Source organism: Pagrus pagrus (genome assembly GCF_965226575.1).
Source record: "Pagrus pagrus genome assembly, chromosome: 19".
Classification (NCBI taxonomy): Eukaryota; Metazoa; Chordata; class Actinopteri; order Spariformes; family Sparidae; genus Pagrus; species Pagrus pagrus.
The window spans coordinates 17982878-18008977 of NC_140203.1; the positions used below are offsets into that span (position 1 = coordinate 17982878).

Consider the following 26100-nt stretch of genomic DNA (forward strand, 5'->3'; position numbering starts at 1 on the left):
TGTCAGATTGTGAAACACTTGTTTGTTTAGTCACAGACGGCAAATCATGGCACTAAAAGGTGACACATTGTGCAGAAAGGTGCATCTGTTGACTAAAATGCTGCTTTGGGTGTTATTTATGGACATCTGAGTGCGTCTGCGCTGGTGAAAAGGGAAGGGCTGCAAAAAGACATGGCACAAATTATCTGATGACACATTTGTGTTTGAAAATGTGCTCTAAATATAAACAGAAGAACTTGGGTGTAAAATGCGATCGACAATCTGACGATCTGTATAGAGCAGCATTGTTAAAAGGTACCCAAAAGTCATACTGAAGTAAACGTAAAGATATTGTATTAAAATGTTACTTTGGTGAAAGTGAAAGTCATCCATATAAATAGTACTTGAGAAAAAGGTATCTGATATTAAATGTACTACTTTGGCTCTGATGTACCATGTAACCTGCAAAGTAACTTGGGACTAAAGTTATTTAATAAATGTAGTGGAGTAATAAGAACAATGTTTGCCTCCAAAACGTAGTTGAATTGAAGTATAAAGTAGCACTCAACACTCAAGTAGGTCAAAATTATACTGTAGGTATAACAAAAGCAAGGTGATTAAAAAGTAAAAGCAGTGTAGAGTAATTATCACTCGGATGATATAAATTAGATACATTAAAGGGGCACTGTGTAGTTTTGGAGGAGACAATATTAATGAGGAAATAATACAAATATTTATTTATTCCGTAACTGCAGAAACAAGCTGTTCTCGGAGGAAGATAGGGTCCTCAGAAGACTGTTGGAAACTAGAAAAAAATGGCAGGGTCCGCCCAATATAAACAAAGTAAAACAGTATGAAATGGTGTTGTCCTTTAAGGTCAGTTTCTTTATGCAGCCGTGAAAATCCGAGTCTTTTTAATTAGTTTGTTTAGACATACAAAATCAGTCTGATTAAAATGTGTTCCCCCAAACCACATAGTGCACCTTTAACTTAAATGTATCAGAAAATGCAAAAGCAGATTGTGCTGGAGGCCATCGTTGTGAGTAACTGACAGTCAAACAATGCAGGGTGATTGAGAGTAAGGTAAAAACCGTGCAAGGATAATAATGACTGTATAAACAGTATAATACAAATGAAGATAATTACACTAAACAAATACAAATGCAAACTGTGCATCTGGCAAACATAGCCAGTAGTTGACTGGTGGTCCTGCAGTCAAATGACAGAATCTTAACTATTTTCTTGTCATTTCTGACACATGGAAAAAACCTTTCACAGATGAATCAATTATTTAAAAAAATTCTAATTCATGTATTATCATGTGTAATTTCACATCAGCTCTATTTATATCCAAAACCCAAAAGCAAAAGTATGTATCCGAGAGGGCTTTACACTCTGTCCGCCCCCACATGACACCCTCTATTCAACTTTTGATTAAATATAGCAGGCTAAACTGCACCCATTTCTGGAGGATTTATACTTAGATTTGGGTGTATTGTTACCAGTTAAGCTGCTGGGAAAAGAAGCCCACTATCTCATCACGGCATCCCAGCATTTATTCCATTTAAGCATCGAGTGTGTATGTGTGATTCGGTTTCTGGTTTCAGGCTTTTAAGATGTTGCAGATAACACTTCTGTGCGACCATCCACTCAGGATACAGTTACTATGTTTGTAGCCATGATTTATTCCCCGTGGAGTTCTGCTGAGGCTATTGAAACCTAAACGGTGTTTAGTATTTGCAGTAGAGGCTTTCACGTACACACACACACACACACACTCACACACACACACACACACACACACACACACTATCAGGATGTGGCCTGAGGGAGCATTTTGCCTGGTGAAAAGCTCTTTATGTGTCAGAGACTCTTCAACTGTCCCTCAGAGAGATGGGCCAACAGTTCAGGTTACAACAGGATGGCTCAGTGATTGATGCAAACTCACACTCACTTCAGAACTTACAGAATAAATCACGAAAGGGAAAAAAAAAAAATGCCATGGAAATTGAAACTGTGCAAAGAGCCAAAATCAAAACAGAAAGACATGCATTGTAAAACCAAAGAAAGTTTTGAAGGCACTGGTTTAACATCTGGAAAGTCTAATCTACATGTGAAAAAAGCCAACTGCTTAAGAACATAGGCAATTCTCATGTGAAAATGTAGATGTACATCTCATATATCACTTGTAGACCATATGTACTATCTTTTGAGAAGTGCCAAACTTGGTATACCAAACGCTCTGTGCCAGATGTGTGGAGTCATAGTTGACGTCAAGGGCTCTTCTGCCAGAATCTCCTGAAAAGCGAGATATAAAAGGAAAGTTTAATGAGGCGCAGGTGCACCTTGTTGCCAGATTGCAAACATTTTTTTCAGAGGCAGAGCTGCTTTGGAACCACAAAATAATTTCAGTGGTTGAGTTAAAGCTCACTGGACTGTGCCAAATAACCTCCGAGGGACTTTGGTAACTAACAATCTTGAATTCCAAAGATGAAACTCTGGGGAAAATGTGACGCTAACCCAGTATGACGACGGATGTACATTACTATGTGACAAATTAAAAAATCATCTTTGTTCATGTTATTGTGAGTGTGTTCTATGATGTTACATCTTCAGTTAAACGTGTCAAACGTTCAACAATCTCAGCGAACATTACAATTAGCTGTGCGCATGTAAACCTCAAAGGGTGAGGTGTCATCAGAAGACGACAGTCTTATAGATGATGATGGCACCCCACTGTTTTTGTACACTTTTGGCACCATTTTTTCCTTGTGTTGAATCACTGTCTATCAGTCATGCTAATAACTGGATTTAAAGAGATGCACTGGGTTGCATCATAAGAAACTACTGTTTTTTTTCTGCCCAAGCAAATAAATGTGCTTGAAATCTTACTGTGTCTTTATATCTTTGTGTGCATGCAGCTCCCTCCCCAGTGAGTGTGGTGAGGAAAGGTCTCACAGGGAAGAGCAGCATCGCCCTTTCTTGGGCAGAGCCTGATCGCCCCAACGGCATCATTCTGGAATACGAGATCAAGTATTTTGAAAAGGTAAACTCTATATATATATATATATATTGCTCTTTTTGTTTGCTTCCTCATAAAAAAGCAAAGTGTCTCTGTCCATCTGTGACTTCTGAGTACCTCTCTTAAAGGTGCAATATGTAAGAATTGGCCATATATTGAACTCTAATCAAATAGGCAACAGTATATCACCAGAGAAAGCACCAACTGCTGCTAATTACAGCTGCTGCTAGCTGGTTAGCTCAGATAGGCGTGCAGCTAGCGGACGGGACTGGCAGCTGGCAGTGGAAAAAGGTGGTGTAAAAGAGAATGGGCTCACACAGTTAGCCGTGACCTGTCCCAGTCCAATATTCCTGTGCAAGATGTGTAAACAACACTCCTCTGGTGCTCCCAGCCCCCAGTCTGAACCACTAGCTTCACAGCTAACCAGGCTAGCTAGCTAACGGCAGTTACAGTCAAAAGGTGCTCCTGTGATATGGTGCCCCCTGTTTGGCCAGTTTTTACACACGGTACCTTTAGCTTCCTAGCCTGTCGCAGAGGTTTTGATTTTGCATTCACTCTTACGCTCGTGTGTGTTTGATAGACAGTTTATGCAGCAGCTACAGATAATTTAGCTTTATCATTTGGGAAGTTTATAATTGGTTGTTTTGGAAACTGTGAAATTATGCATGCAAACTTTTTATTATGAAGTCCATTTCCAAGTTGACACATATTGATGCTAATTTAAAGACTTTTCTTTATTGACGATTCCATTTTCATCTGAAAACAAATTGATATAATCATACACAAGCATACAGTATTTGCATTGACCTGAAACCAGTGCCGCAGGATGTACATATACTATATGTGTATGTATATATATGTATATAATCTGATTGAGAGTGAAGATGTTTTTTAAAATGACTGAAAACCTATGTTTTATGCATTTGAGAATGCTATGATGCTAAAAAAAAAATGCCCCAAATATCAATGGATTTTTACTGTGTAACAGTCCTGTGTTAAACACATTTATTTGTTACATTTGCAACATTGTTCAAAATGGCCCTCAGAGATACAGCTGAATATACGCTGAAGTATTTTTTTACTGAAGTGGCCACTGAGAAAAGCTTTCTGTCAAAAAGAGTCTTTGATGTGACAGCACTAAAGCTACGAGGGTTTTTTTGTGAAGCTGGACTTCAGCAATTCGATGCTTGTATTCAGATCATTGTTCCCGTGCCCTTCCTCCTTTTCTTCCTCTTTCATCCTCTGATGTCTCATTTTCTGGCAAGGTCAGAATAAAGGTACACAGGAGAGCAGATCAGGGTCTGTGGTCAGTGGTTAGCTAATGGCTTCTACGGCTAATGGAGGGGGCATTTAGCTTTGTTAAAACCTGATGTGGTTACAGTTGGGAAACTGATCCTTCCACACATGCACTCACACACATACCACAGGTGGCTCGGCCATCAAAATGAGCCGGAGAATAGGAAAAAAAAAAGTGTAGGCAGGATGACACGGAGGATAATTACTGCAACAACAAATAATAATGTATGTGAGGCACGTGTGTGAATTACGATAACCCCCTCGCCTTTTTTCTCCTACTGCAGGAGCAGGACTCCAGTTACACTATCATAAAGTCCAAGGAGACTGAGATGGAGGTGGAAGGCCTGAAGCCCTCTTCAGTCTACATCTTCCAGGTCAAACATGTGGCGTTAATAAATAATAATGTGTCAAAAAGAATATGATGTGATATTTAGTGTGGATGTGATATATTTGGATATGATGCATTGCAGGTGCGAGCCAGGACCTCAGCAGGCTATGGCGCATTTAGCAGACGTTTTGAATTCGCGACCAGCCCTTACTGTGAGTATACCACACAGGGAGTGAAATAGAGTGATCATGACTGCAGAATAAAGTTCAACTTGCACGAGACGCCCACTTGCTTTAAGAGGCTGCTTCAACAGACACAGGTGTGTTTCTGTCTAACCCCACCTTTTCTTTCTTCGACAGTAACAGCCACCAGCGAGCGAGCCCAGGCTTGGATAGTGGCGGTGGCCATCACGCTGGCTCTGGTCCTACTGGCAGTAGTTGCTGGATTCCTGCTCAGTGGACGGTAAGACTTAAATACACAGCAGGAGAAACATAAACACAGCCAGGAAAGCATTCATATACTGTGCACGTGTGAGCATGGCAGGTACATACTGTATGCCAGAACACATTTTTCTCCCATGGGTGAGATATCTGCACATGCACACATGACTTCATGATGTTATACATAGTAATACGTTGCATTATTAGTGTTGTGTTATTGTAATCATTATGTGAAATGTTCAGTAACACTGAGATGGTAGAGCATGTATAAAGGGAGCTCCACCAATCAAAACTTTGCTTCTGACTGTCACTGTTACTTACTTTAAAGTCTTTCATAGTGTTTAAAAGTAGGTAGTCTCTCCTTCCATCAGTATTGAAATCATTTCAAATATTCAAAATCAATTTTTTTTGATAAATTAATATTTTTGACAACACTACTACGTAATGACCAACGCTAGAGGCTGTTTGCCTCACGCATGCCAACCTTCAGTAAAGACCCAAGTGAGACGCATATTCTGAATGCCTTGTATCAATGTCTTGCCTCAAATAATATTGGCATATCCCAATTGTCTTAACAGGCAAGTGCTTGTTCGGAGGCCAAATTCAGAGTATCCAAAAGGAATATGCGTTTTCCATGACCCATATTAAAATTGGAATATTGTCAAATTCTGAATAGTAGTGTAATACTCCTGTGATGTTCATGTAGGCATTGATGTGGGAATCGTGGCTGTTTGGAGTGACATCCCTTATCCTCTCATCTTTGGACTAAGCGATGTTATCGGATGATGAGAGTAAACTTTACTCATTTTGTTTGCTTCTGGCCAATAATGACAAACTGCATATTACGAAGCCAGGACACTATGACATAATTTATTTAGTGTGTCATTTAGTATAGCTGTCATGTGGATATGTGTGAGCTTAGTCAGAGGACTTCCCCCCGTCCTCCTCTGACCCCTTGCTGACTAACAGGAATGACAAAATACCACATCCTCATTTCTGACCCAGTTATTCCTCTCTTGTTGAGCAGCATTATGGGATTAGATGGATGGCTTGAGGTTCGAGTTTTGTAATAGGTCAGGATTAAGGGCTGCTTTTTAGGTTAGAGCTTTGGGGCTGATGCGTACGAGCCGGTGGATTCTCCTCAAGTCTGGCGACACAACTCCGCTCTGTAACCGGCAACATTTAGCACTTTGCGCTCCATACATTATACAATACATTAATGTTGTATCTGCATGTCTGCAGGCTCATGAGACCTTCACTTAGCCTAGTTTCGGAATTGGTACGACCAATTTTCTGATAGCGTTTGCACACATGCAACACACAATAAGAACTACACAGTTGTTCAGGAGGCATTCAGGCGCGTGTCCCTCACACTCTTGGACACTTTGACTTTTTCATGCCTGATTTCATCTTCTTTAACCACATTTTCCTGTGATATGTATCTAATTAAGTAAATTACTAGTTATACATGTCCAAATCCTTTTACTGAACCACCACTAACAGAGCTGAGGGCAGTTTCAGTTTTCAAGGTTGAAAGTGCTCAGACTGCGATGGCTTGTTCACCCACCCATCCCTCCACTCATGCATTTTGTTTTATTGAGCGTACATTCATCAATCCATGGATCTGTCCATCCATTTTTTTTTAACCCATACACGTACTTTGTCGCTCCTTCCTCCATTGACCTCTCCATCCGTTTAACTGTTAGGTCATCATTACTGTAATTTATCTTCGCAAACACAGGGAATATGTGGTTGTCTGGCAAAGTGATCAGATGAATAGATCGTGGGGGCGCTGGTGATGTTCAAGGATTAAAAAAGCGAATCAGAAAAGACACAGTGGGGATTCTGGTTTAGCCGGGACAGGGATGAGGATCGAGGATCGCTCGGGTTTTCGTGTGGGGGAGGAGACATGGACGAACGCCAAATTTTCCAGAGATGGATTTGGGACACAAGCACCACAACCCCCCTCCATCCACTGTACACGGCACCCCCTCCTCTCCTCTTCCTCCTCCTCCCGCATGACCCTCCAGACTGCACAGGCATCCAGACACCACACACATGTGTAGACACACACACATACGCACTGATGCATGTATGCATGGGTTAGCTCACACACCCACGCACACACACACATGCAGGAAGTTTGGAGGGCAGGCTGGGCATTGAGCGTGCTCAAACCCCTTGACTCAACAGATCCGGCAAACCAAACACCCTCGGGCAGACACACATATACGCAACACTCACACAGACACACTAACACACACAGACTCCCCTCCCCCAGACTATCCAGCTGCCCACACTGAACCCCTCCAGCCAAGCCTGGCTGTCCTACAGAGAGGCATGATGGGAGAGAGTTGGACATGACCCCTGTGTGTGTTTGTGCACTTTGTCTTCAAGAACTGATAAATTGGGAAAAACTCAGCCCTCGAAAACATGTTTGACTCTTGTTTTTACACATGAAAAAGTGCAAACTGATGCATCTAACAAAACATTTGACAAATTTGAGTGCATCTCTGTGTCCTGTGTCATTTGTTTGCTTGTCTGTTTGCGTATAGGATCACTTATAAAATCAGTCCTGTTTAATCTGGGTTATCTGCAATTATCTCTGATGCTGTTTGTCTTTGGGCTTTGAGCACACAGACGCACATCTGCATGGCCAAACACATTTATAGAGGTTTTGGCCGAAACATCAGGCGACACAGAGACAGAGAAACGGATGTGATATGAATGCAGCCAAAAAAACTGTGACTTTCTTTTTTAGTTTCTCTTATATGTCTTATTTGTATTCAGGCGACTTGACCAAAAATCTTTACTTTCTATACAGCCTTCATCGTAAAGCACAAGACTGCTCTCTCCTCTGCCAGAAGTCAGAGTTGATGTGTTGACGGGGGCTTTCTTGGAAAACTGCATTATTTTAAAACTGCATTCCTTTGCTGATCTCTAAAAGCCAGGCTAGTTTTTCAGCATGTTCAGCAATATTTTTGTGAACCTTGAATGTATGTTGGCAGATCCTACAAGGAAATAAAAAGCTTATGTTGCACTTAGTGGGATCATGCCCTCTGTTGGCCAGGATTTGCTTTTCTGTGTCTGGACCATTTGTGGTATCATTACTGTAATCCGTTTCTTACCCTTTATTTTTTATCTGTATATAAATGCCACTGTTTGCTCTTTGTTTATATATACAGTAGATATCTTGGTTGGCCGGTATTATTGGCCATTGGCCTTTCACAGATGAATCAGTATTGGCATATATTTTGCCTGATATGCACTGATCTGAAAAGTTTTTGTGGGTATTATAATGCAGAAAGTTTACTGTTGCTGTGCACTGATGTTGCAAATAATGTGTGTATACCAGCCGATGCATCGAAAGTAGAATTTTTCACTCCCTAAAATTAGTATCGGCATCAATTCCAAAAATATCGGTCAGGATCTGATATACAGCAGATGAAATGCAGAAGCTCATGCAGTTATTTCAGCTACCTTAAAGGAGAAAATTGGCAAATTATGTAAACAAATTGTACAATCATTGCTAAATTATGCTACTGTAAATAGACCAGCTGAAACTGAACAGCAGCTGTAATTTATCTCTCAAACTCAGTGGTGAACTCAGGACGTTTGAGGGGCAGGGGCGGGAAAAAAGGGGGGGAGGGGGCACCAGCTTTATGCATTGGGCCACCAGCGGCCAGGAAGTCTAATACATTTTTACCCTGGAGGGCACTTTACCACATTTTGTCCAGTGGAAAGGCACCCTAGAGGACGCTTAATCATGTTTTATCTGCCATAAAGGGCATCCAAGAGGACACTTGCAGCCACCAGGGAGGGGGCGATCACCTTCGAGTCCACCCGTCCTGTGTAATTAGATAGAAATTATCATTTTTATAGCAGTGTTGGTTGTTTATTGACTGATACAGTTACAGATCCGATATGGTGCGTTAAAAAAAATGTAGATATTATTTTTTAACAGCTGTATACTTCCAACCCTCTGTGGATGTTATTGATGTGCTTGACAGGTTGCTAACCGTTTATGATATTGGCTACTTGTGCAGTAAAATACCTGTTAAGTTGCATACAGTTGCACAGGATGCTGCTGGAAAGTAACCGGGTCCCATTTCTAAAAAAAGAAAATAATGTATGCTGTGTAGGATCAGTGCATTGACTCGTGTACTCGCCAACAGTTCAGCATTTTAGACAGTATCAGGCATTTCTGATACTGGTGTTGGGATTGTTTTGTCCTCCACCTATAAATCAGTATTGGTCATTGATGCATGTGTCTTTGTAAGGTTTTCTGCAATGAGTCAAAGTCAACAAAGCTGTGACGTGCACGTGACAGTGCTGCACACTAACCATGATGCGTTTATGTGCCCCTCCTCTCAGGCGGTGTGGCTACAGCAAAGCAAAGCAGGATCCTGAAGAGGAGAAGATGCACTTCCACAATGGTCACAGTAAGTTAACAAAGCTCAACTCAAACTCAATCTGTTTATGTTTATGTGTGTGTGTGGGCCAGTTCATTCAAAGTTTACACCACATGTAGAGGGTTCAGACAGCGGTCATGTCTGTATGAGTTTATTCATCACTGTTGACACACATGTGTGTGTCTGTGTATGCGTGTGTTGCCAGTCCAGTTGACAATGTTTTGTACCTGGAGCTATTCTAAAATGACACAGCTACATATCAGCTCCATGGCAGACATGTTGGCAGAGGACACGCAAAGCTAGGATGATTTATAGACTGTGACATCTTAATATATTTGGCCTCATTTTTAGTACTGTATCCAGCTATCCATCTGTTGGCATCAGAGAGGACAGTGACGGGCTCATCAGCTCCAGAGAAGACAGGGAATACTGTAATACACCACTGCCAGCACCTGTGATACAATGTCATATTGATTCATACCATGAAAGAAAATATTAGTAGTCAATTTTAAATATAAAATGCCAGAAATACTGTTGGGATAGGATGGGGAGGAAAAAAGGTTACATGTCACATTAAACACTGACAGAAATATGTTAATGCTTTATATTAAGGTCTTGTAACAATAATGTTAAAGGGCAATAATAGGTAATAAGGCCCTTTTAGGTCCTCATAAGATGCTTTTTAACGTTAAGTAATAGCATCATAAAAATGTTTTTCTGTGTTTTTATACCTGTTAACAGTTTATGGAAGCTTTAGAATGTCGACTAAAAACGTACAAGTCTCTTTTTATTGACGTCCTGTTGATGTCGTTTCCAACCTGATATTGTCCTGATGGCAAAGTCAATAAAAAATAATCTTTTAATCCGCTTGCACAACCCATAGTCAGCTGATCGGTTTAATTCTAAATTGATATAAAAGATAAAAAACTATGTTTATGATTGCAGCCATTTTATTGTTGACAACAATGATGAAATGATCAAACATACACTTGCAAAGTTGGCAATATCTTGAGGCACAGAGGCAGCGGGACTTCTCATGCATAGTTATGTATGCATGCATATTGTTGCGGAGCCTGCATATATGTTAATAACATTCAGTGACATCTAAATGGTAATGAGGCCACGCATGTGTGTCTGCAGTCAAGTTCCCGGGGGTGCGTACCTACATTGACCCCCTCACCTATGAAGATCCCAACCAGGCAGTGCATGAATTTGCCCAGGAGATCGACGTCTCGTTCATCTCCATCGAGAGGATCATCGGAGCTGGTGAGTCAACTCTGCGTGCCTGCCTGTGTGTGCGTGTTTTTGTGTGTCTTAGGCACACACTGATTCTTATTCCGAGCATCTGTTTTGGGCTGATTTGGCCGGAATAATGTATCACATTATTGTTCATTCTGAAGTGAACCTGTTCAGTCAAGCATGCTCAGGTAAAATACTCATACATCCTGTAACAGCTTAATCTCACACAGCACTGTATGAAACACACTCGATGCACGGTAATAACAGTAATGAGTTTTTCCTGATTCTGTCATGTTGTATAGAATTTAGCCGTGGTCTCATTCCCTCAACAGTAGTGCGTCATATTGTCTTCAGCCTGCGTAAACCTGTCACATTCATAATTGCATGTCATTGTACAGAGGAACATTTAGACACAGTCAATTAAGCCAAACACTGTGCAAGAAAGTGAAGGCTATAATTGGTGTTTGTCCTCTTTTGACAAGAAAACATGCGTCAGGTAAGAAATATCTGAAGATGCCCTTGAAGACGAAGCTTGATTTTTTTTTTTTTTTAGAGGTGTTGTCTTTGGTCTCAAGTAAAGAAATTGATCAGTAAAGTTATGCAAGTGAACTTTTAGATTTAGGCCGCGATGAAATGTTCGCTTCACCATTCGGCGAGACTTTTCCAGATCAAGTTGGGCTTAGGTGTCGAGCGAGGCCACAGTCAAGCTCTGTCTCTTTGCCTCAGGGGAGTTTGGCGAGGTGTGCAGTGGACCGCTGAGGCTGCCAGGGAAGAGAGAGATCCAGGTTGCCATTAAGACCTTGAAAGCAGGCTACACGGAGCAGCAGAGACGTGACTTCCTGTGGGAGGCGTCAATCATGGGCCAGTTTAACCATCCAAACATCATCCGTCTGGAGGGCGTGGTCACCAAGAGTGAGTCATCAGCACGTCTGCTTCTAGTCAGATTGAACACATACTTTTGGCCCATGATTTCTAACATGTGTCATAATGTATATAAGTTGGACTACTCGTATGGCAGGTGGACTGTCTAGATGTAAAGGAATCTTGAATCTCAACTTGTCAGGTTCAAGTTTAGCTTGTCAGATTCTGCTCTGATTCCCTCAGTAGATACTCTGTACTTTGTCAGGGTTTCTCAGCACCTGTCACACTCAGCTGTACTTCATCATTAAGGTTCAAAATGTGCTATGACAGCTTCAGCTTTGGTTTATCAAGCTCAGCGTACAGCTAGTGTACTTTTGAAATGACCTTTTTCTGACTCTTAGATACTGTTGATGTCATCAAGTCGTACTTAACAACAAAATTAAATATATATAACACTTAACTCATTATATCCCCTATATATCCTATAGTTATTACATCTTTAGCTTAATATCTATTTGTTATAGGTTAATCCTGACTGCTGCATCGACTAATCCCATAAAGAAGTCAAATAGTTGTTTAATCGCAGGAGATAAGTATAATTGATCAATTCTGGTTAAAAAGGTCTCAACTACAACCAGTAAGGGGTAAACTAATGTAGGTGGGACCAACAGGGGAGGTTGAATACCAGAGTCCTCCATTGACTCTGAGAGGTTGTTTACAAATGACCTGTGATCTGATTTAACAAAAGCTTTTCTCAACTGGAGATGCTTTCTTGTAGGGTTAGCAGTCTTCTTCCTTCTCTAAATGCCATAAATGTATGGCATTACATAGAAATTGATTGTTTAAACACATATCTGATCAAAAACAATTAAGGTGATGTCCACCTTCTGTGATTCAGGATTCTGAAAAGCTCTGAGCAGCCTACTATGATGCATGACTGTGCTAAAACCTCAGTAATGCACAGTGTTGACTGTTGGTTATGTTAAGTTATATCTTTGAGATTTAAAAGCAAAATAATCTGAAGGTTTCACACTCAGTATAAGTCAAAGTCAAACGTAGTATTTATTTATTCATGGGAACTGTGAATCATGATTTCTTGAGATGGAAATCTTGACATGATGCGAGGCTTTGAAGTTTAAAGCTGAGAAGCTGCAGCTGAAGCCAGCAGCTGAGTCTGAGGGATGTTGAGCAAACTCTCGACATAGTAGTACAGTTTATACAAGTGGTTCTCAAACATTTTTATTCACAACCTGGCCAGAAAAATCCGGTTGCGTTCAGGACCCCCACCACCCTTTCCTCTCATTTTTAAATCGGAGCATCCTGAAAGTGCCAAAATGGAAAAGAAAAGGTTTTTTTTGTGTGCATCCAGTCAGAACTCATTTGCATGCACACTCACTAACTATTCCCCAGCCCAAAATATGTTATTTTATTTTTCTTTCCACCACCATCTGGCGACACAAAGTTAACACGCGACACCCTTGGGGTTCCTGACCCCAGGTTGAGAGCCACTGGTTTAGACTCTTGTAAACAGGACTCAGTTGGACAAAAGGAGACCTGTGAAGTCCGAAGTACAAATTTAGTAATATTCTGTTGTTTCTTCAAAATGAAGTTGTGAAAAGGTTGATTCAAAGTTGAGCTGAAACCTCAAATTTCAGTACCCTCTCCTTCATATCTAATGGCTCACTATTCACTCTCAAGATTTTGTTAGCTTATGTTTTTTGTATTTTTTTTTAGGTATTATTGTTTTTGTAGCGAAGTACATTCTCATATTTTGCTTTTCAGGCAAGCCGGTGATGATCATCACTGAATACATGGAGAATGGATCACTGGACACTTTCCTCAAGGTAGGACAGATGGGGGCAAGGATGCTTAAGAGGGGGCTCACGTGATATCTAGGGAGAAGGAAATAAAGGATTGTTAAGCGATAGGTCGGAAAAGTGTAAGAAAGAGTCAGATGAAAAATCTAGGAAGTAGACGGTTGAAGAAGAGCAGAAACATTTTTATAATTGTTTTTAGGGGTATATTGAAAATGAGCCCTCAGGCTGCACAGCACCAAAGTAAGTGGCTTATTGTGAGGACAATTATCAAAGAGGTGGAAAAACATTTAATCTTCTGGAAAAGAAAAACACATTTATGAGAGCTGTTGTAATGGAGATACACCACTGTCGGCAAAGAGTATAAAGAATACGTCCACCAAAGCTATCATTATTCCAATCCAATACCTCGTCATTCTTCACATTCAAGCAGAAGGTAACTAGAGAAAAATATGTGATGGTTATAAATGTTGGAGGAAAATCTTCCCATTGATTAATCACTGAGGTTGCCCCGATATATAGGCCAAACATCCGTATGTTGAGTGCTACCGGCAAATGACATTCACTGATGGCAGCGACTGATGTTTATCTGTTGTGACACATCCGTTTTGAGCTGGCACGTTCATGAGGTACTGGCTCGTGGCAGCGTTGCCACCAGTTTGTAAGGCTATGCACTGAAAATGTATCCCAGTGAGTAGGTAGTGTTAATGCAGGCTAACAAGGCTGTTGAAGCAGTTACTTCCCCCCCAAAAAATCATTTTTTCACGTGAAAGAAGGTTACATTAAAGGTTGTTTCTTAGATTTGTATGATCTAATTTGTACTCTTTCAAATATATTGTAATAAAGGGCATTTATGATGATTTTATTTGTTTTCCTGTCACAAAAAGCGGAATAAATAACAACAAAAACTGAATAAACAACAAGAAAAAAGCATCAGCTCTCAGTCAAATTGTTACTTTAAAGGTGCAATATGTAAGAACTGGCATCATTTACAATTCATGCATATGGGGGGTAGCATATCACCTGCATAACCGCTAACTGCTGCTAACTATATATGATGCTGGCTAGTTAGCTCAGTTAGCTGTGCAGCTAGTTGTCTAGACTGGGATCCTGAAGCAGTATTATAAAAAAGAGCAGGTCGGAGCTAGCTGGTAAGCAGGCTGGTGCGAGTATTATTTCTTCATATATAAAAACATTTAGGAGAGCAACAATAAATAATACTGAATAATCACAGGAGCCCTCTTCTGATTTTAAAGTTACTCTACACATTTTAAAATGTTTACAAGCCCCGACTGCAAGATGGTTCACTCTGCCAGAAAATATGAAAGACATCTGAGCTCTCAGGGCTGGAATTGTGTCTGCATTGTCTAGACAATTTGGACAAGTGAACAATAATGAAGAGGCTGGCTGGCAAATCTCCGAATTAAGTGATCCCTCTCCAGAGCACTTCAGTCTGCTCATTGGTTACAATGGCAAGATGCTCAGTTGGCCGACGAGGCCTAAATCCTGCTTGAGTAGAGGGCGAACTCCTGCAGCAGATGGCTAATGGAGGGACGAGGGAAGTAAGGTCATTCAATTGTAAGGTGGTAAGGCATATTTCAGAACAGCAATTATGGAAATTTGGGAAAGGTGAGAGTGAAATGGTGGTGTTTGGAGGGGCAAGTGTGCATGAAAGGCAGCGCGGACTAGAAAAGACCTTTACCTGTATAAAGACGTTCTCTCGCCCCGACTGTGTGAAATGGGAGGATGCTGTGAGACAAAAGACAGAGGAAGGGTGGAGGAGATGTGCTACGGGGCCGTGGTCACCGGAAACTGCTGACGTGACTGCCCCGTGTGCCTTTGGGAGTAATCCTGGATGGCAAAGGGGGAGGCAGAGGAGCTGGGGAACCAGCAGGCGGAGCAGCACAGAAAACCCTGTGAAGTAATTACATGGATGGCTGGTGTACTGAGGACGGTATAAATGACACGGCCATGAGAGAAGCAAGCGGGGGCCGGACTGGCTCCGGGATTAAGTGTCACAGCCATGGACAATGCACTGTAAGGCTCATAACTCACATGTGTGGCTTAACATCTCATTTCACGTGTAAGTACAATGTTCTGGTGTAGACGGACAGTTTACATGTGGATTGGAAGGAGATGAGGATTAAGTGAACGGTGAGAGCTGTCACTGGGAGCAAACTAATGGAAACCCTAGTGGAAGTTTTTTTTTTCCATAGGAGGGAAAGAAGTATTGATTGAAACTAGTACCTTCTCCTGTAGCATTAAAGCAACTTCATGTAACTTCTTTACCTTAAAATAACTATTGATCGTATCCTATATAAAGATGGCCGACTCTTATCCACTTCCTCTTATTGTGCAAAAATGACTCGTAATGGTGGTGGAGCCGTGGTATCGAGGTCCCGTCCATATTTATAATTCAAAATTATTAAAATATGTTTCACCATAACAACACCATGGTCACAGTTAGGGGGGAAAAAAGACTTGCTTCCAATATTAAAGTCAATCCATCACTGAGTCCAACAGTTTTAAAGGAGTGCAATGTTAAATCTGCGCAGTACTCCTTAAAGTTCTGCACAGAGCTTCCCCCTGACCAGCATGTGATGTTAAAAATAAAACACATTCTGTCCTTGGCAAAAAGTTCTCTGCCTCAGTCATGAAAAGACCTAATTATTAATATTGGGGAATGGAGATTTGAAGGTCCCTCAAGAGAAGGTTAAGCCAGAGCTTGAAAGAAAAAGTGGCCGTGACTTGCTGAGGAGAGACACGGCTCAGCTGGTGTCTGTACCAGAGGCTGATTTCATGAAGCACGGTGTGACTCTGGGCAGCCGGACAGCAAAGGGCTCCGAGCAGGATTAGAGGAATCCTTAATCTTTGTTAGCAGGAGAGCTGCTGTTTATTAGATTATGTTAGATTTTTATTTCCAGGAATGAAACTTACATGTGAAAATCAGCTTGCGTAATGTGTTTTCCCTCAAAATCCTCCACTGATATAAAACTGAGCGTTTGATTGGCTGTGTGGATTTCATGCTAGAAGGCAACTTTTAAGCAGCTGTTAACAGAGTGCTTGGCTGTCATTTCCAGTGCAGAGGTCATACATGTGCTCTCTTTTTGCCTTTCTACAGTACGTTGACCCAGTTGCGCAGGCTACACACCATAAGAGCAACTGGCATTGAACCATATTTTTTTCACTGCTTTTATTATCATCATGTATTTATCATCTGGAATTACCCTGCAGTGTAGTGTAGTGTAGTGTAGTGTAGTGTGTACACTCTGGTGAAGCACTGCATTGACTGTATGTTACATAAGTGTGTGTAGGGCATCCTGGATCGACCGAGTTCACAGGGGGGTGACTGGCAGGCAATCAATCAAATAATATATGAGTTTCTTTCAGTGTATTTGCAACATTGTGCATTTGATCTGATTTTTTTTTTTTGTCTTCCACTCTCTGAATATTATCTGTTCACTGGTTGATTTGTAATATCTCAATCAAATATCAACAGGAATGTGTTCTTCCCTTTTTTTCTTTCAGAAAAACGACGGTCAGTTCACCGTAATCCAGCTGGTCGGTATGCTGCGTGGAATTGCGTCTGGCATGAGGTACACATTCAGCACGAGTACACACAAAAACACAATCCATAACTGAGCTCTTCATCAGGGCGCAGTGTTTAGGTTTAAACGCTCTCCTTTTGTGTTGATTTATGCAGATACCTGTCCGACATGGGCTACGTTCACCGTGATCTTGCAGCTCGTAACATCCTGGTCAACAGTAACCTGGTTTGTAAAGTGTCCGATTTCGGCCTGTCCCGAGTCCTGGAAGATGACCCGGAGGCTGCGTACACCACGCGGGTAAGACTTTGCATTTTATGTGTGTATGATAATAGCCGTGACTAGTTATTATTTTAATTGTCAATTCATCTGTAGATTAGGGCTGTACTGAGCAGTTTGAAGCTTCATTAATGGCACTGACATTTTAATTTTAAACGAGCATTCGATGTATCGTAATGTTTAATCAGAGATCATAGTTGTGATGTTTGTTGCAACCTCAGCTGTTCCAGCTGCCTTGCCTTTGAAACATATCTCTACTAACTCACTGGAGCAGCTTCAGTCTGCTGGAGCAGTAGCCTTTGGTGCAAAGACTGTATAAAAATGCAGTGTTGATAGGCCCACACTCATGACTTATAACCAATTAGTGCTTTAGGTAGAATGTTAAACCAGACTATAGAGTGGTGACGACAGACAGAGGCAGGCGGCTGTATCAGAGCTATTAATACACACTGTACAAGTACATTTATTATATATTTAGTTATAAAGTCAAAGTCTTAATTGTCATTTGCACAGTTAAGGAACAAGTTTCCTTTCACAATGAAATTGTTTCTTTGCCTTACACTCTGAATCCTGTTTTAGGATGAAACATGAGTACAAAAAATATAACAACAAAAATAAGAATAATAAGATAAAAAAGAGATTGAACCATATAATAATATGGCTTAATATATATTTATGTTGACCAGACTGATGCTGTGATGAATGAATGAATGAAGCTGTTATTTTAAGGTAAAAAAAAAATCTGTCACTTTATTCAAATTGAGGATTTTGTTTAACGTTTTTTCAAAATATGAGGAACATTTGAAGCTTCTTTAAAAAAATGTAGAATAAAAAATAGATTCGATAAAGCCCTACTGCAGATTCTTCTATTATTAAGTGTAAGAGTCTGGTAACAATTTCCCAGAGCCTTCTCTTGTCTGACAGCAATCCAGGTCCTATTTTTTTTACAATTCATAATGATTATTAAAAACATATTTATAAACGACGTATACAATTAGTCAGTTTTCTGCCAGTTAATCAAGTAATTCTGTCAGCACTGGTGTGAAAAAGAAGTGGAAGGATAAACTTGACAGGACACTGTTGTGTCCTTGAGGACATTTATATTTAATCTGGTGTGTATCTCGGTGTGTGTGTGCAGCGACTGTGGTGTAACAAACTTTGGATTAAGTGGAAAGCTAACAAGAGTCTTGCTCAAACCGAACACACACATGCATACTTGAATTCACAGACTCACACACGGACGGCAGCAGCGGGTTTTAAATTGAGCTGTGTGTCCCAGGCTGAGTGGCGTCCTGTCAGCCAGAGACGGGCTGCTTCCTTCAGGAGGACGCCCAATTAGTACTCAGCTCAGTCCCTGCAACACTCAATTAGCACCGAGTCTTGCTGCCTTCGCGCCAAGTATCCTGTCACTCACCTCTCACTGCCAGGCTGCGTCTCTTCTTGCTCGCTCGCTCTCGTTCCGGCTCGCCTCGCTCTCCTTCCCTGACAGAGCTGCGAGAATAACATAATTCACACCCTTCAAATAATCAGACCCTGAGATATCCCGCTGCTGTGTTCATCAATACTGCATCGAACTAATTTCACCACTCATCAGCCTAAAAACACATTTTCCTCTGGAACTCAGCAGTCATCCTGTGAACTTTTCCATCTTCGCAATGAAAGCGCAATAATGAAGATGAGGAACACAAGTAGAGGAGTCTCGGGGGCCCCCCGACAGTTAGGACTGGGGGTTTGTGAAGGAAAATGAAACTCGGTGTCACAAATGTGTCCCTAAATTGGTATTCATTAGTGAAATTGTGTGTTGGACCACATGCGGTAGAAGTGTCTCAATTAAGGTCTGTTCTTGGTTTCCATCTTGGTGGCGCACATGTGAAACAGAAAACTTTTGATTGACTGCAGCTGCATTTATACACCAGAAGGTCATTTGCATAAGTGCAGATCTGAGCTGTTGTCGGTGTAAACACATCGCAGCACGCCACATAGGAAGAGTTAAGGTTGCATTTCGTAAGCTTGTTTTTTCTTTCAATTCAAGTACATGCTTTAACCGGTAAATGTTCTTGCATGTTGTCACAGGGCGGGAAGATTCCTATTCGCTGGACGGCTCCAGAGGCGATCGCATACAGGAAGTTCACCTCAGCCAGCGATGTGTGGAGTTACGGGATTGTCATGTGGGAGGTGATGTCATACGGAGAGAGACCATACTGGGAGATGTCCAATCAAGATGTAAGTGAGATGCGTACATGCTGCATTCAGAGAAAGCAGGGTTGTACAATGATCATGAAATAGGACAACAGAGAAAACGATCTCACCAGTAGCTAGAGCATCTTGTAGCTGTTCTGGGACTTTCAATCATATCACTTGATCCTCATCTGAAGGTGGAGTTTGGCTTGTTGTCATGGCATTTTAAACAGAATAAACAATAAATATATTACATGGGCTGGCATATTTGTTAGCATTTGACAGAGCCAAGCTAGCTTTTTTTTCTCACTGTGTCCAGTCTTTGCGCTACGTTAAACCTGGATTGGAGGACTTATGATATGAACGGCCATCACATTTAAGCCCTTGCCAAACAAGCACACACAATGCTGATTAAGCCTATTACCGCCAGAGAAATCTCTCCGTATTTGGCAGTATACCAGAGTTTTTAATTTATGGAGTGGCGACTTTCCTGCACTGGCGCACCAGCACTGATGCTTTTTACATCGGCCAGCAAAGAATGGTTTGCAAGAGCTGAAGTTGGAGCAACAGAGCAAACATAATTATGGTGGAGGCTATTCCGTCATAAGCACATTGACAGTATTTGTGTAATTACCCTCCCTGCCAGAAGGGGGAGACAAAGGTTTTGCACTGCAGGGTTAACCTCACCAGCTTTTGGTTGTAACTCTGTATTTAAGACACATACATGTTATCAGTCATGACAGTTAACAAATAAAACGTATAAACTGAAATTGCTTTAAAGGGTAACTCCGCAAATCGTACACATCAAAGTGTGTTTACAGGTCTTGGGAGTACTACTGCATGTGTGGAAAAAAGTAGTATAAACTCCAGCGATGTCCTCATTGGCAAAGTTGCATGGTGGGTAATGTAGGCACCAGGTTTTGAAAAGAAGGAAGAATGTGTGGGATAAAAAGGGTTACATCTCGGGTTCAGTCCAATAGTGTTAAAGGCATGTTGGACAGGTTTTCAAAACCTGGTGCCTACATTACCCCCAGTGCAACTTAGCAACTGAGTGACATCACTGGAGGCAATCCGTCAGATTGCATTGGGCTTTCTCTGAAGCCACAGAAGGCTTTGTATTACTTTTCTCACATATGCAATGGCACTCCCCAAGACCTGTAGACACACTTTAATGTGTAAAATTGGTGGAGTTACCCTTTAGGGACATTGGAAACTGTTGAAACAGCGTTTTTTCTCAACTACTGTTTTCAAGGTTGTGCATGAATTTTGAACCACAGCATGGACAGTCTGTCTCAACCTTGTACATGTATATGTCTTTCTTATTGTATATATGTTCCCAGGATAAAATCCTAGATATTTTTGCCTGTCAGTGCTGTTCTCATGCAAAGTATTTACTCCCATTAGAGTAGACAGTGTTAACACAAGGCTGTCTGCATTGTTCCTCGGGAACCTGTGACTTGTTTATAATAAAGCGATGGAGACGTCAAGGCAGAAAAAGACGTGTAGGTGAGACGTCAGGAGGCTGAATGGGTGTCGGAAAAGGGAGGGCTGTGTGGGAACCCTGTTATTATGAATCTATTACTGCAAAGCGTAGACGTGAGAATGAATAGCTTTAATGGAAACACAGAGGGACACTGTGTGATGTAGAGAAAAGGTGCGCGTAAGCGAAACAGTGAAACAGGTGAATACTCATGGAGGTGCAGCACTAAGCAGAAAAATGGGGAAAGGAAAGAAGCAAAGAAGGAAGGAAAGAAGCAGACCGTACACTCACTGAGGTTATCTGTATATCGGCTGCTAGTGCTAGTGTTAGATCACTTGTCGGTAAAAAAAAAAAAAACATATATCCACATTACATAAGTGCAATCTTAGCACATGGCGATGAGTAAGAACATTTGATTCAGATACCACACACCTTCACTCCCACCCACACACACACACACACACACACACACAGGCGACATATGCACGCACAGCCCTCCAGTGACCTCTTCCTCCCCTGCTTCGTACCCCTCCCTCCTCCTTTTGGTTATTAGGCTGTCTGTCTCAGAGAAGTCTGGAGAGAGGGAAGAGAGGAGAGGAGAAGACGTTTGATGTTTAATTGAAAGCGTTATGCTGGATTTTCTCTGATCTGCGCCAGCGAGTGCAGGCTCTCGCACTCTCGCTCTCTAAGCTTCCCTCCTTCTGTTTCCCATTTCTACCTCGTTCCGTCCCTCACTCCTTCCTCTCTCCTCCACTCTTTTGTCTCTCGAAACTGCAAAATCGTGTCTGTATCCTTTCTCGCCCCTCGTCCGCCTTCCCCTTCTTTCTCCCCACCTCGGTCTCTCATTTTCTCTCCTCTGATCTTTCCTCTCCCTCCCAGACAGCCATGTGTAGATCTTCTCCCCCTCAGCACGCAGCTGTGATGATTTGATGCCGCGCTTCTCTCTTTGCGCTTTGGTGCGTGTGCGTGTGCGTACGTGCGCTTTCATCCGCGCGTGTGTATTGGAGCGCTATCACGTCTGTCTTTTGTGTGAATTTGACACAAGTAAAGGCTGTCATGAACTCGACAAATCAATTCCCTCCAGTGTCTTGCACTGGCAGAACTAGGCTGAGAACTCCAGCCTGCTTTCCACTGCAGGGTCTGACGGAGAGAGAGCCAGATTTATTTATTATTCATCTAGCTCCATCCCCCCACCCCTCCCTCCTTCATCCCCCTCCTCCCCCCAAAAAACAACATTTCTGTGATTCAGTGCTGCATCTTTTTACTTGCGGAAATGATTAACTGGGCTACGCAGCGGATCAAATAAACATTGTTGATCCTCGCAGGGGCTTTGGTTTTGCTTGCTAACTTCATGGAAGTTTTTTAGTGTGGGGTCAGATAGAGAGCAGCAGCTTCCCTCGAGCGAATATCAGGAATCGGGATCTTGCTTGAGGGAACTCGGATTGGAAGTAGCATTACTTTTGCTCAAGTTTGTTGTGGTCCTGCTGTGAAAAAGGATATTACATGTTTAGGTGTTAAACAACGTGCCCTGGAAAGGATTCAGCTCCTTCTTCGGGCTTTGTCCAGGCACTAGATTTTCTAGTTTTTCTCTGACCTTTTTTCTGTCATTAAAGGCTGTGAAGGTGACAGAAGCGACTCCCGATCTTGTGGTTCACGTTGCATCATCGTATTACCTCATTACTCTGATCAAGCTGCTGACTATGTGTATTTTAGGACAATGTCGCTCACTGTGCGGACAAAATAGTGTCACAGAATCTCTTGAACAAACTTTCAAAACCTGCCTTACCTAAAATTCAGCAACTCTACAGCTGAGGTTCAAATTACCAAAGGCCAGGTATAATAGGGTGAGAAGTTATTTTGCCCCCTGTCCATTAAACTATTTAATTCTCAGGCTGAGTCAGCTGAAGATAAATCGTCCATAATAATACTTCTGGATGATGATCTTGTTTTAACAATCGGCGATGGGATTTATGATGATGGCTGGACGTTTAGTGTTTTCCTGTGACTGATGTTGTTTAGGAGGCTTAACATATGTTTTGCATGCATTTTGTATCATGTTTTTCATGTATCTTTATTAAATGTGTTCAAGTCTGTGTTTTCCTTAGTCTGTAAATTTCCACTTAGGGACAATCACCTTAAAGGAGACCTATTATGCTATATATGCTTAGTGTTTTCTACATGTTCTTGTGCATGTAAAAGGTCAAAGTCTGCCCCGACAGAAGCTCCTCCCTCCCACAGAAAACACTTCACCTGAAACGCCTCGTCAGTAGTCCCGCCTTTAATTCTCTGACTTCTTGACATCACACTACGTCACCGTGTCACACGTTTGCATAATTAAATGCCAGCAGCTACTTGGCACGTAAGCACAGCTGCTCTGTTGTTGTTAGCGATGCCGGCTCAGGCATGTTGGAGCTGACCAATCAGACAAGACTAGATAATCAGGAGTGGGGGCCGTGAAGAGACTGCAGCTAAAACAGATTGTTAAAGAGGGGGAATACAGAGCATGTAAGCCTATTCTAGTAGTAACCCGAAATAAAATGATGAACCTGAAAATAAGCATAATGTCTCCTTTAACATTGAAAGTTAAAGTTGAAGATGGAACAGGCTCCAAGTCATTTTTTGGAGGGGAGGAATGAGACAAACATGTGGGTTTCATTTCTCTGCCGGTCTCCACTTAGCTAACCCTAACCATTCTGTTCTGCCAGTATAAACTGGGTGTTACCTTTCCGTACTTTCCCGCCATCGAACTCCTTTTCTCAACTTCTAAATGAAGGAATTTCATTTTTTGGGCAGGTATTGCACCATTTCATGGCTTTTTTTTTTTTTTTTTATCAAACTAACCTCTGTGTCTCTTTCCATCCCCCCTGTCTGTCTGCAGGTAATAAAGGCGGTAGAGGAGAGCTATAGGTTGCCAGGTCCTATGGACTGCCCTGAGGCTCTGTACCATCTAATGATGGACTGTTGGCAGCGAGAACGCAGCAACCGGCCCAAGTTTGATGAGATCGTCTGTCTACTAGACAAACTCATACGCAACCCCAGCTCATTAAAAAAACTGGTCAACTCCTCACACAGGTATGAATTCACATCCAAAAAATGTCATACCGTTTCGATTTGGAGTTGCATACATTTTCTTTGAAATGACGAAAACTGCTTGGATGGATGTGGCTATCTTAACATGCCAACACAGACTTGTAGTATTATTTTAAAGAAAGGCTGTTTAACAAAATATTTGAATCTAATTTAATTTATTTAATCTTGAAATGCATTGTGTTTTAATTGACCTATCATTCTTAAGTGAATTAAACCCAGCGCTGTGAGCTAATAGACTCATCATCGCTGAGATGAAATGTAAACAGAGCCTCTGTTGAAGTCTTGTGAAGCTATATAATTAAACCAGGGTGGACATGGACACTAACTGCTGCATCCTGGTGAAGAAGAGCTGAGAAATAAATGAAATGAGCTCGATTTTCTTCAAACTACGCATTAGTGTGAATCAATTCAGTGGGGTATCTTTTGATTATCGTAACGTTTGAGCACTTAATTAGTATTTCCCCTCTATGCATTGCATTAGTGTATAATGGCATGAAACGGCTATAAGTGCTCTGAAGCAGACATCTAGTCAGACAACCTCATTACCTTATTTCCTCTGCAGAGATAATCAAATAATGTGAGATCTTTTGTCCCCCTTTCTCTTTTTACACACTCGCAAACACGCACAGGAACACACTTGTTAATAAATCAATGCCATATCTAACAGCCCATGCAATAACATATGACAGTTAGCCAGATTAAAGCGACGCTACCCGCTTGTTCCACATGACGCTCCTTTTCTATCTGCAGCGTGGAGAATGTTGTTAGGCAGCATGAACGTTTCTGTTTGGTAGCATGGAGAGCTCCATTTGTTAGCATGGAGAGTGATCTGAATGACAAAGAGTTTTGAGTGGACAGCATTTTCAGCTTCGCGTGATGGTGCATAACTAGCACTATGAAGCCTCACTGGCAACTGTCAGGACATTAGAGCTCAGCCCTGGCTTCAAAATGTGGTTAATTACCCAGCGAGTCCCACTCCTGGATATTTAGGTTAATTATGGGTAACAAGTCTTTTAATCTACTTTTACTACATTCTGACAATGGATACTGTCTTAAATATGTGCATAATCTTTCTTTCTTTGGCTCTGTATTTGTCTATATATTAGGGTTTCCAACCTGTTAGTGGAGCATGCCAGTGTAGAAGGGAGCTGCAGCACTCGGAGCCAGACTGTAGGAGAGTGGCTCGACTCCATCAAGATGGGTCGTTACACTGAGCTCTTCATGGAAGGAGGTTACTCTTCACTGGAGACGGTGGCTCAGATGACATCAGAGTAAGAAAACTTATGCACATACAAACATCAACAAGTCGTAGGACACTAGTCTTTCAGAGAGTTTTGGTTTTTATTTGCTCAGGTTTTTAGATATCTGTCTCTGAGAATTCTGCCGCCACCCCAATGCAATAGAGTAAAAGGGACAGTTCACCCCAAAGTCAAAAATACATATTATGCTTTGTACGTGTAGTGCTATTTATCTATCTAGACTGTTTTTGGTGTGAGCCGCAGAGTTTTGGAGATGACTTTCTCTTGATTACAATGGAACTAGATGGCTCTCAGCTTGTGGTGCTCAAAGCATGACCCGCTTTCTCAAGAACCTTTTGTGAGCAGTTTAATAAAGGAACTATTTTCTTTCTAACAAACTACGCTCCTCAACTGTATCACCACGCATTCTTTATGGGAGGTGAGCTAGCTAACGTTAAAGCTCAGCCGAGGGGGACGCTATTAATGTTTACATCCTGCGTTGTTACCAGCACAAACCTCTCACCCATAAGAAGGTGTACGCTTCCCAATGCACAGTAGAAGATGGTAGAAATAAAATGGTTCTTATATGAAACTGATCACATCAAGGTCTTTGGATTATCTTGACTAAATGGGTCATGATTTCTGGAAAGAAACATTGCTGCTCAGTTTTTCGAATGTATTTCTGTGGCTTTGAGCACCACAAGTGCCATCTATTTCCATTATATTCAAGAGAAGGATGACATCTCTACACTGTAAAATCTACAAAGTAATCTCACTTTACTTTTTTAAAGTAAAGTGAAGTAAAGTAAACTTTTAAAATGAATATCTCCAAAACTCAGCTTCTCACACCTAAACAATCTAGATGGATGAAAAGCACTACAGGTTTGATTCAGGGGTGA

The 26100-nt window shown here is 41.5% G+C and overlaps 1 protein-coding gene across 1 annotated transcript in view; it reads left to right on the forward strand.

The window, feature by feature from the left end:
* epha5 (EPH receptor A5) overlaps positions 1–26100 on the forward strand; it is a 75155-nt gene that overhangs the window by 42423 nt on the left and 6632 nt on the right. The window contains exons 6-18 of the mRNA XM_084382951.1: positions 2901–3025; positions 4582–4671; positions 4768–4837; positions 4985–5087; positions 9440–9507; positions 10618–10743; positions 11443–11628; positions 13360–13421; positions 16920–16987; positions 17095–17236; positions 19289–19438; positions 23752–23945; positions 25070–25234. Of these exons, the coding sequence (XP_084239077.1) occupies positions 2901–3025; positions 4582–4671; positions 4768–4837; positions 4985–5087; positions 9440–9507; positions 10618–10743; positions 11443–11628; positions 13360–13421; positions 16920–16987; positions 17095–17236; positions 19289–19438; positions 23752–23945; positions 25070–25234 (1549 nt within the window). The remainder of the gene's footprint in view (positions 1–2900; positions 3026–4581; positions 4672–4767; positions 4838–4984; positions 5088–9439; positions 9508–10617; positions 10744–11442; positions 11629–13359; positions 13422–16919; positions 16988–17094; positions 17237–19288; positions 19439–23751; positions 23946–25069; positions 25235–26100) is intronic.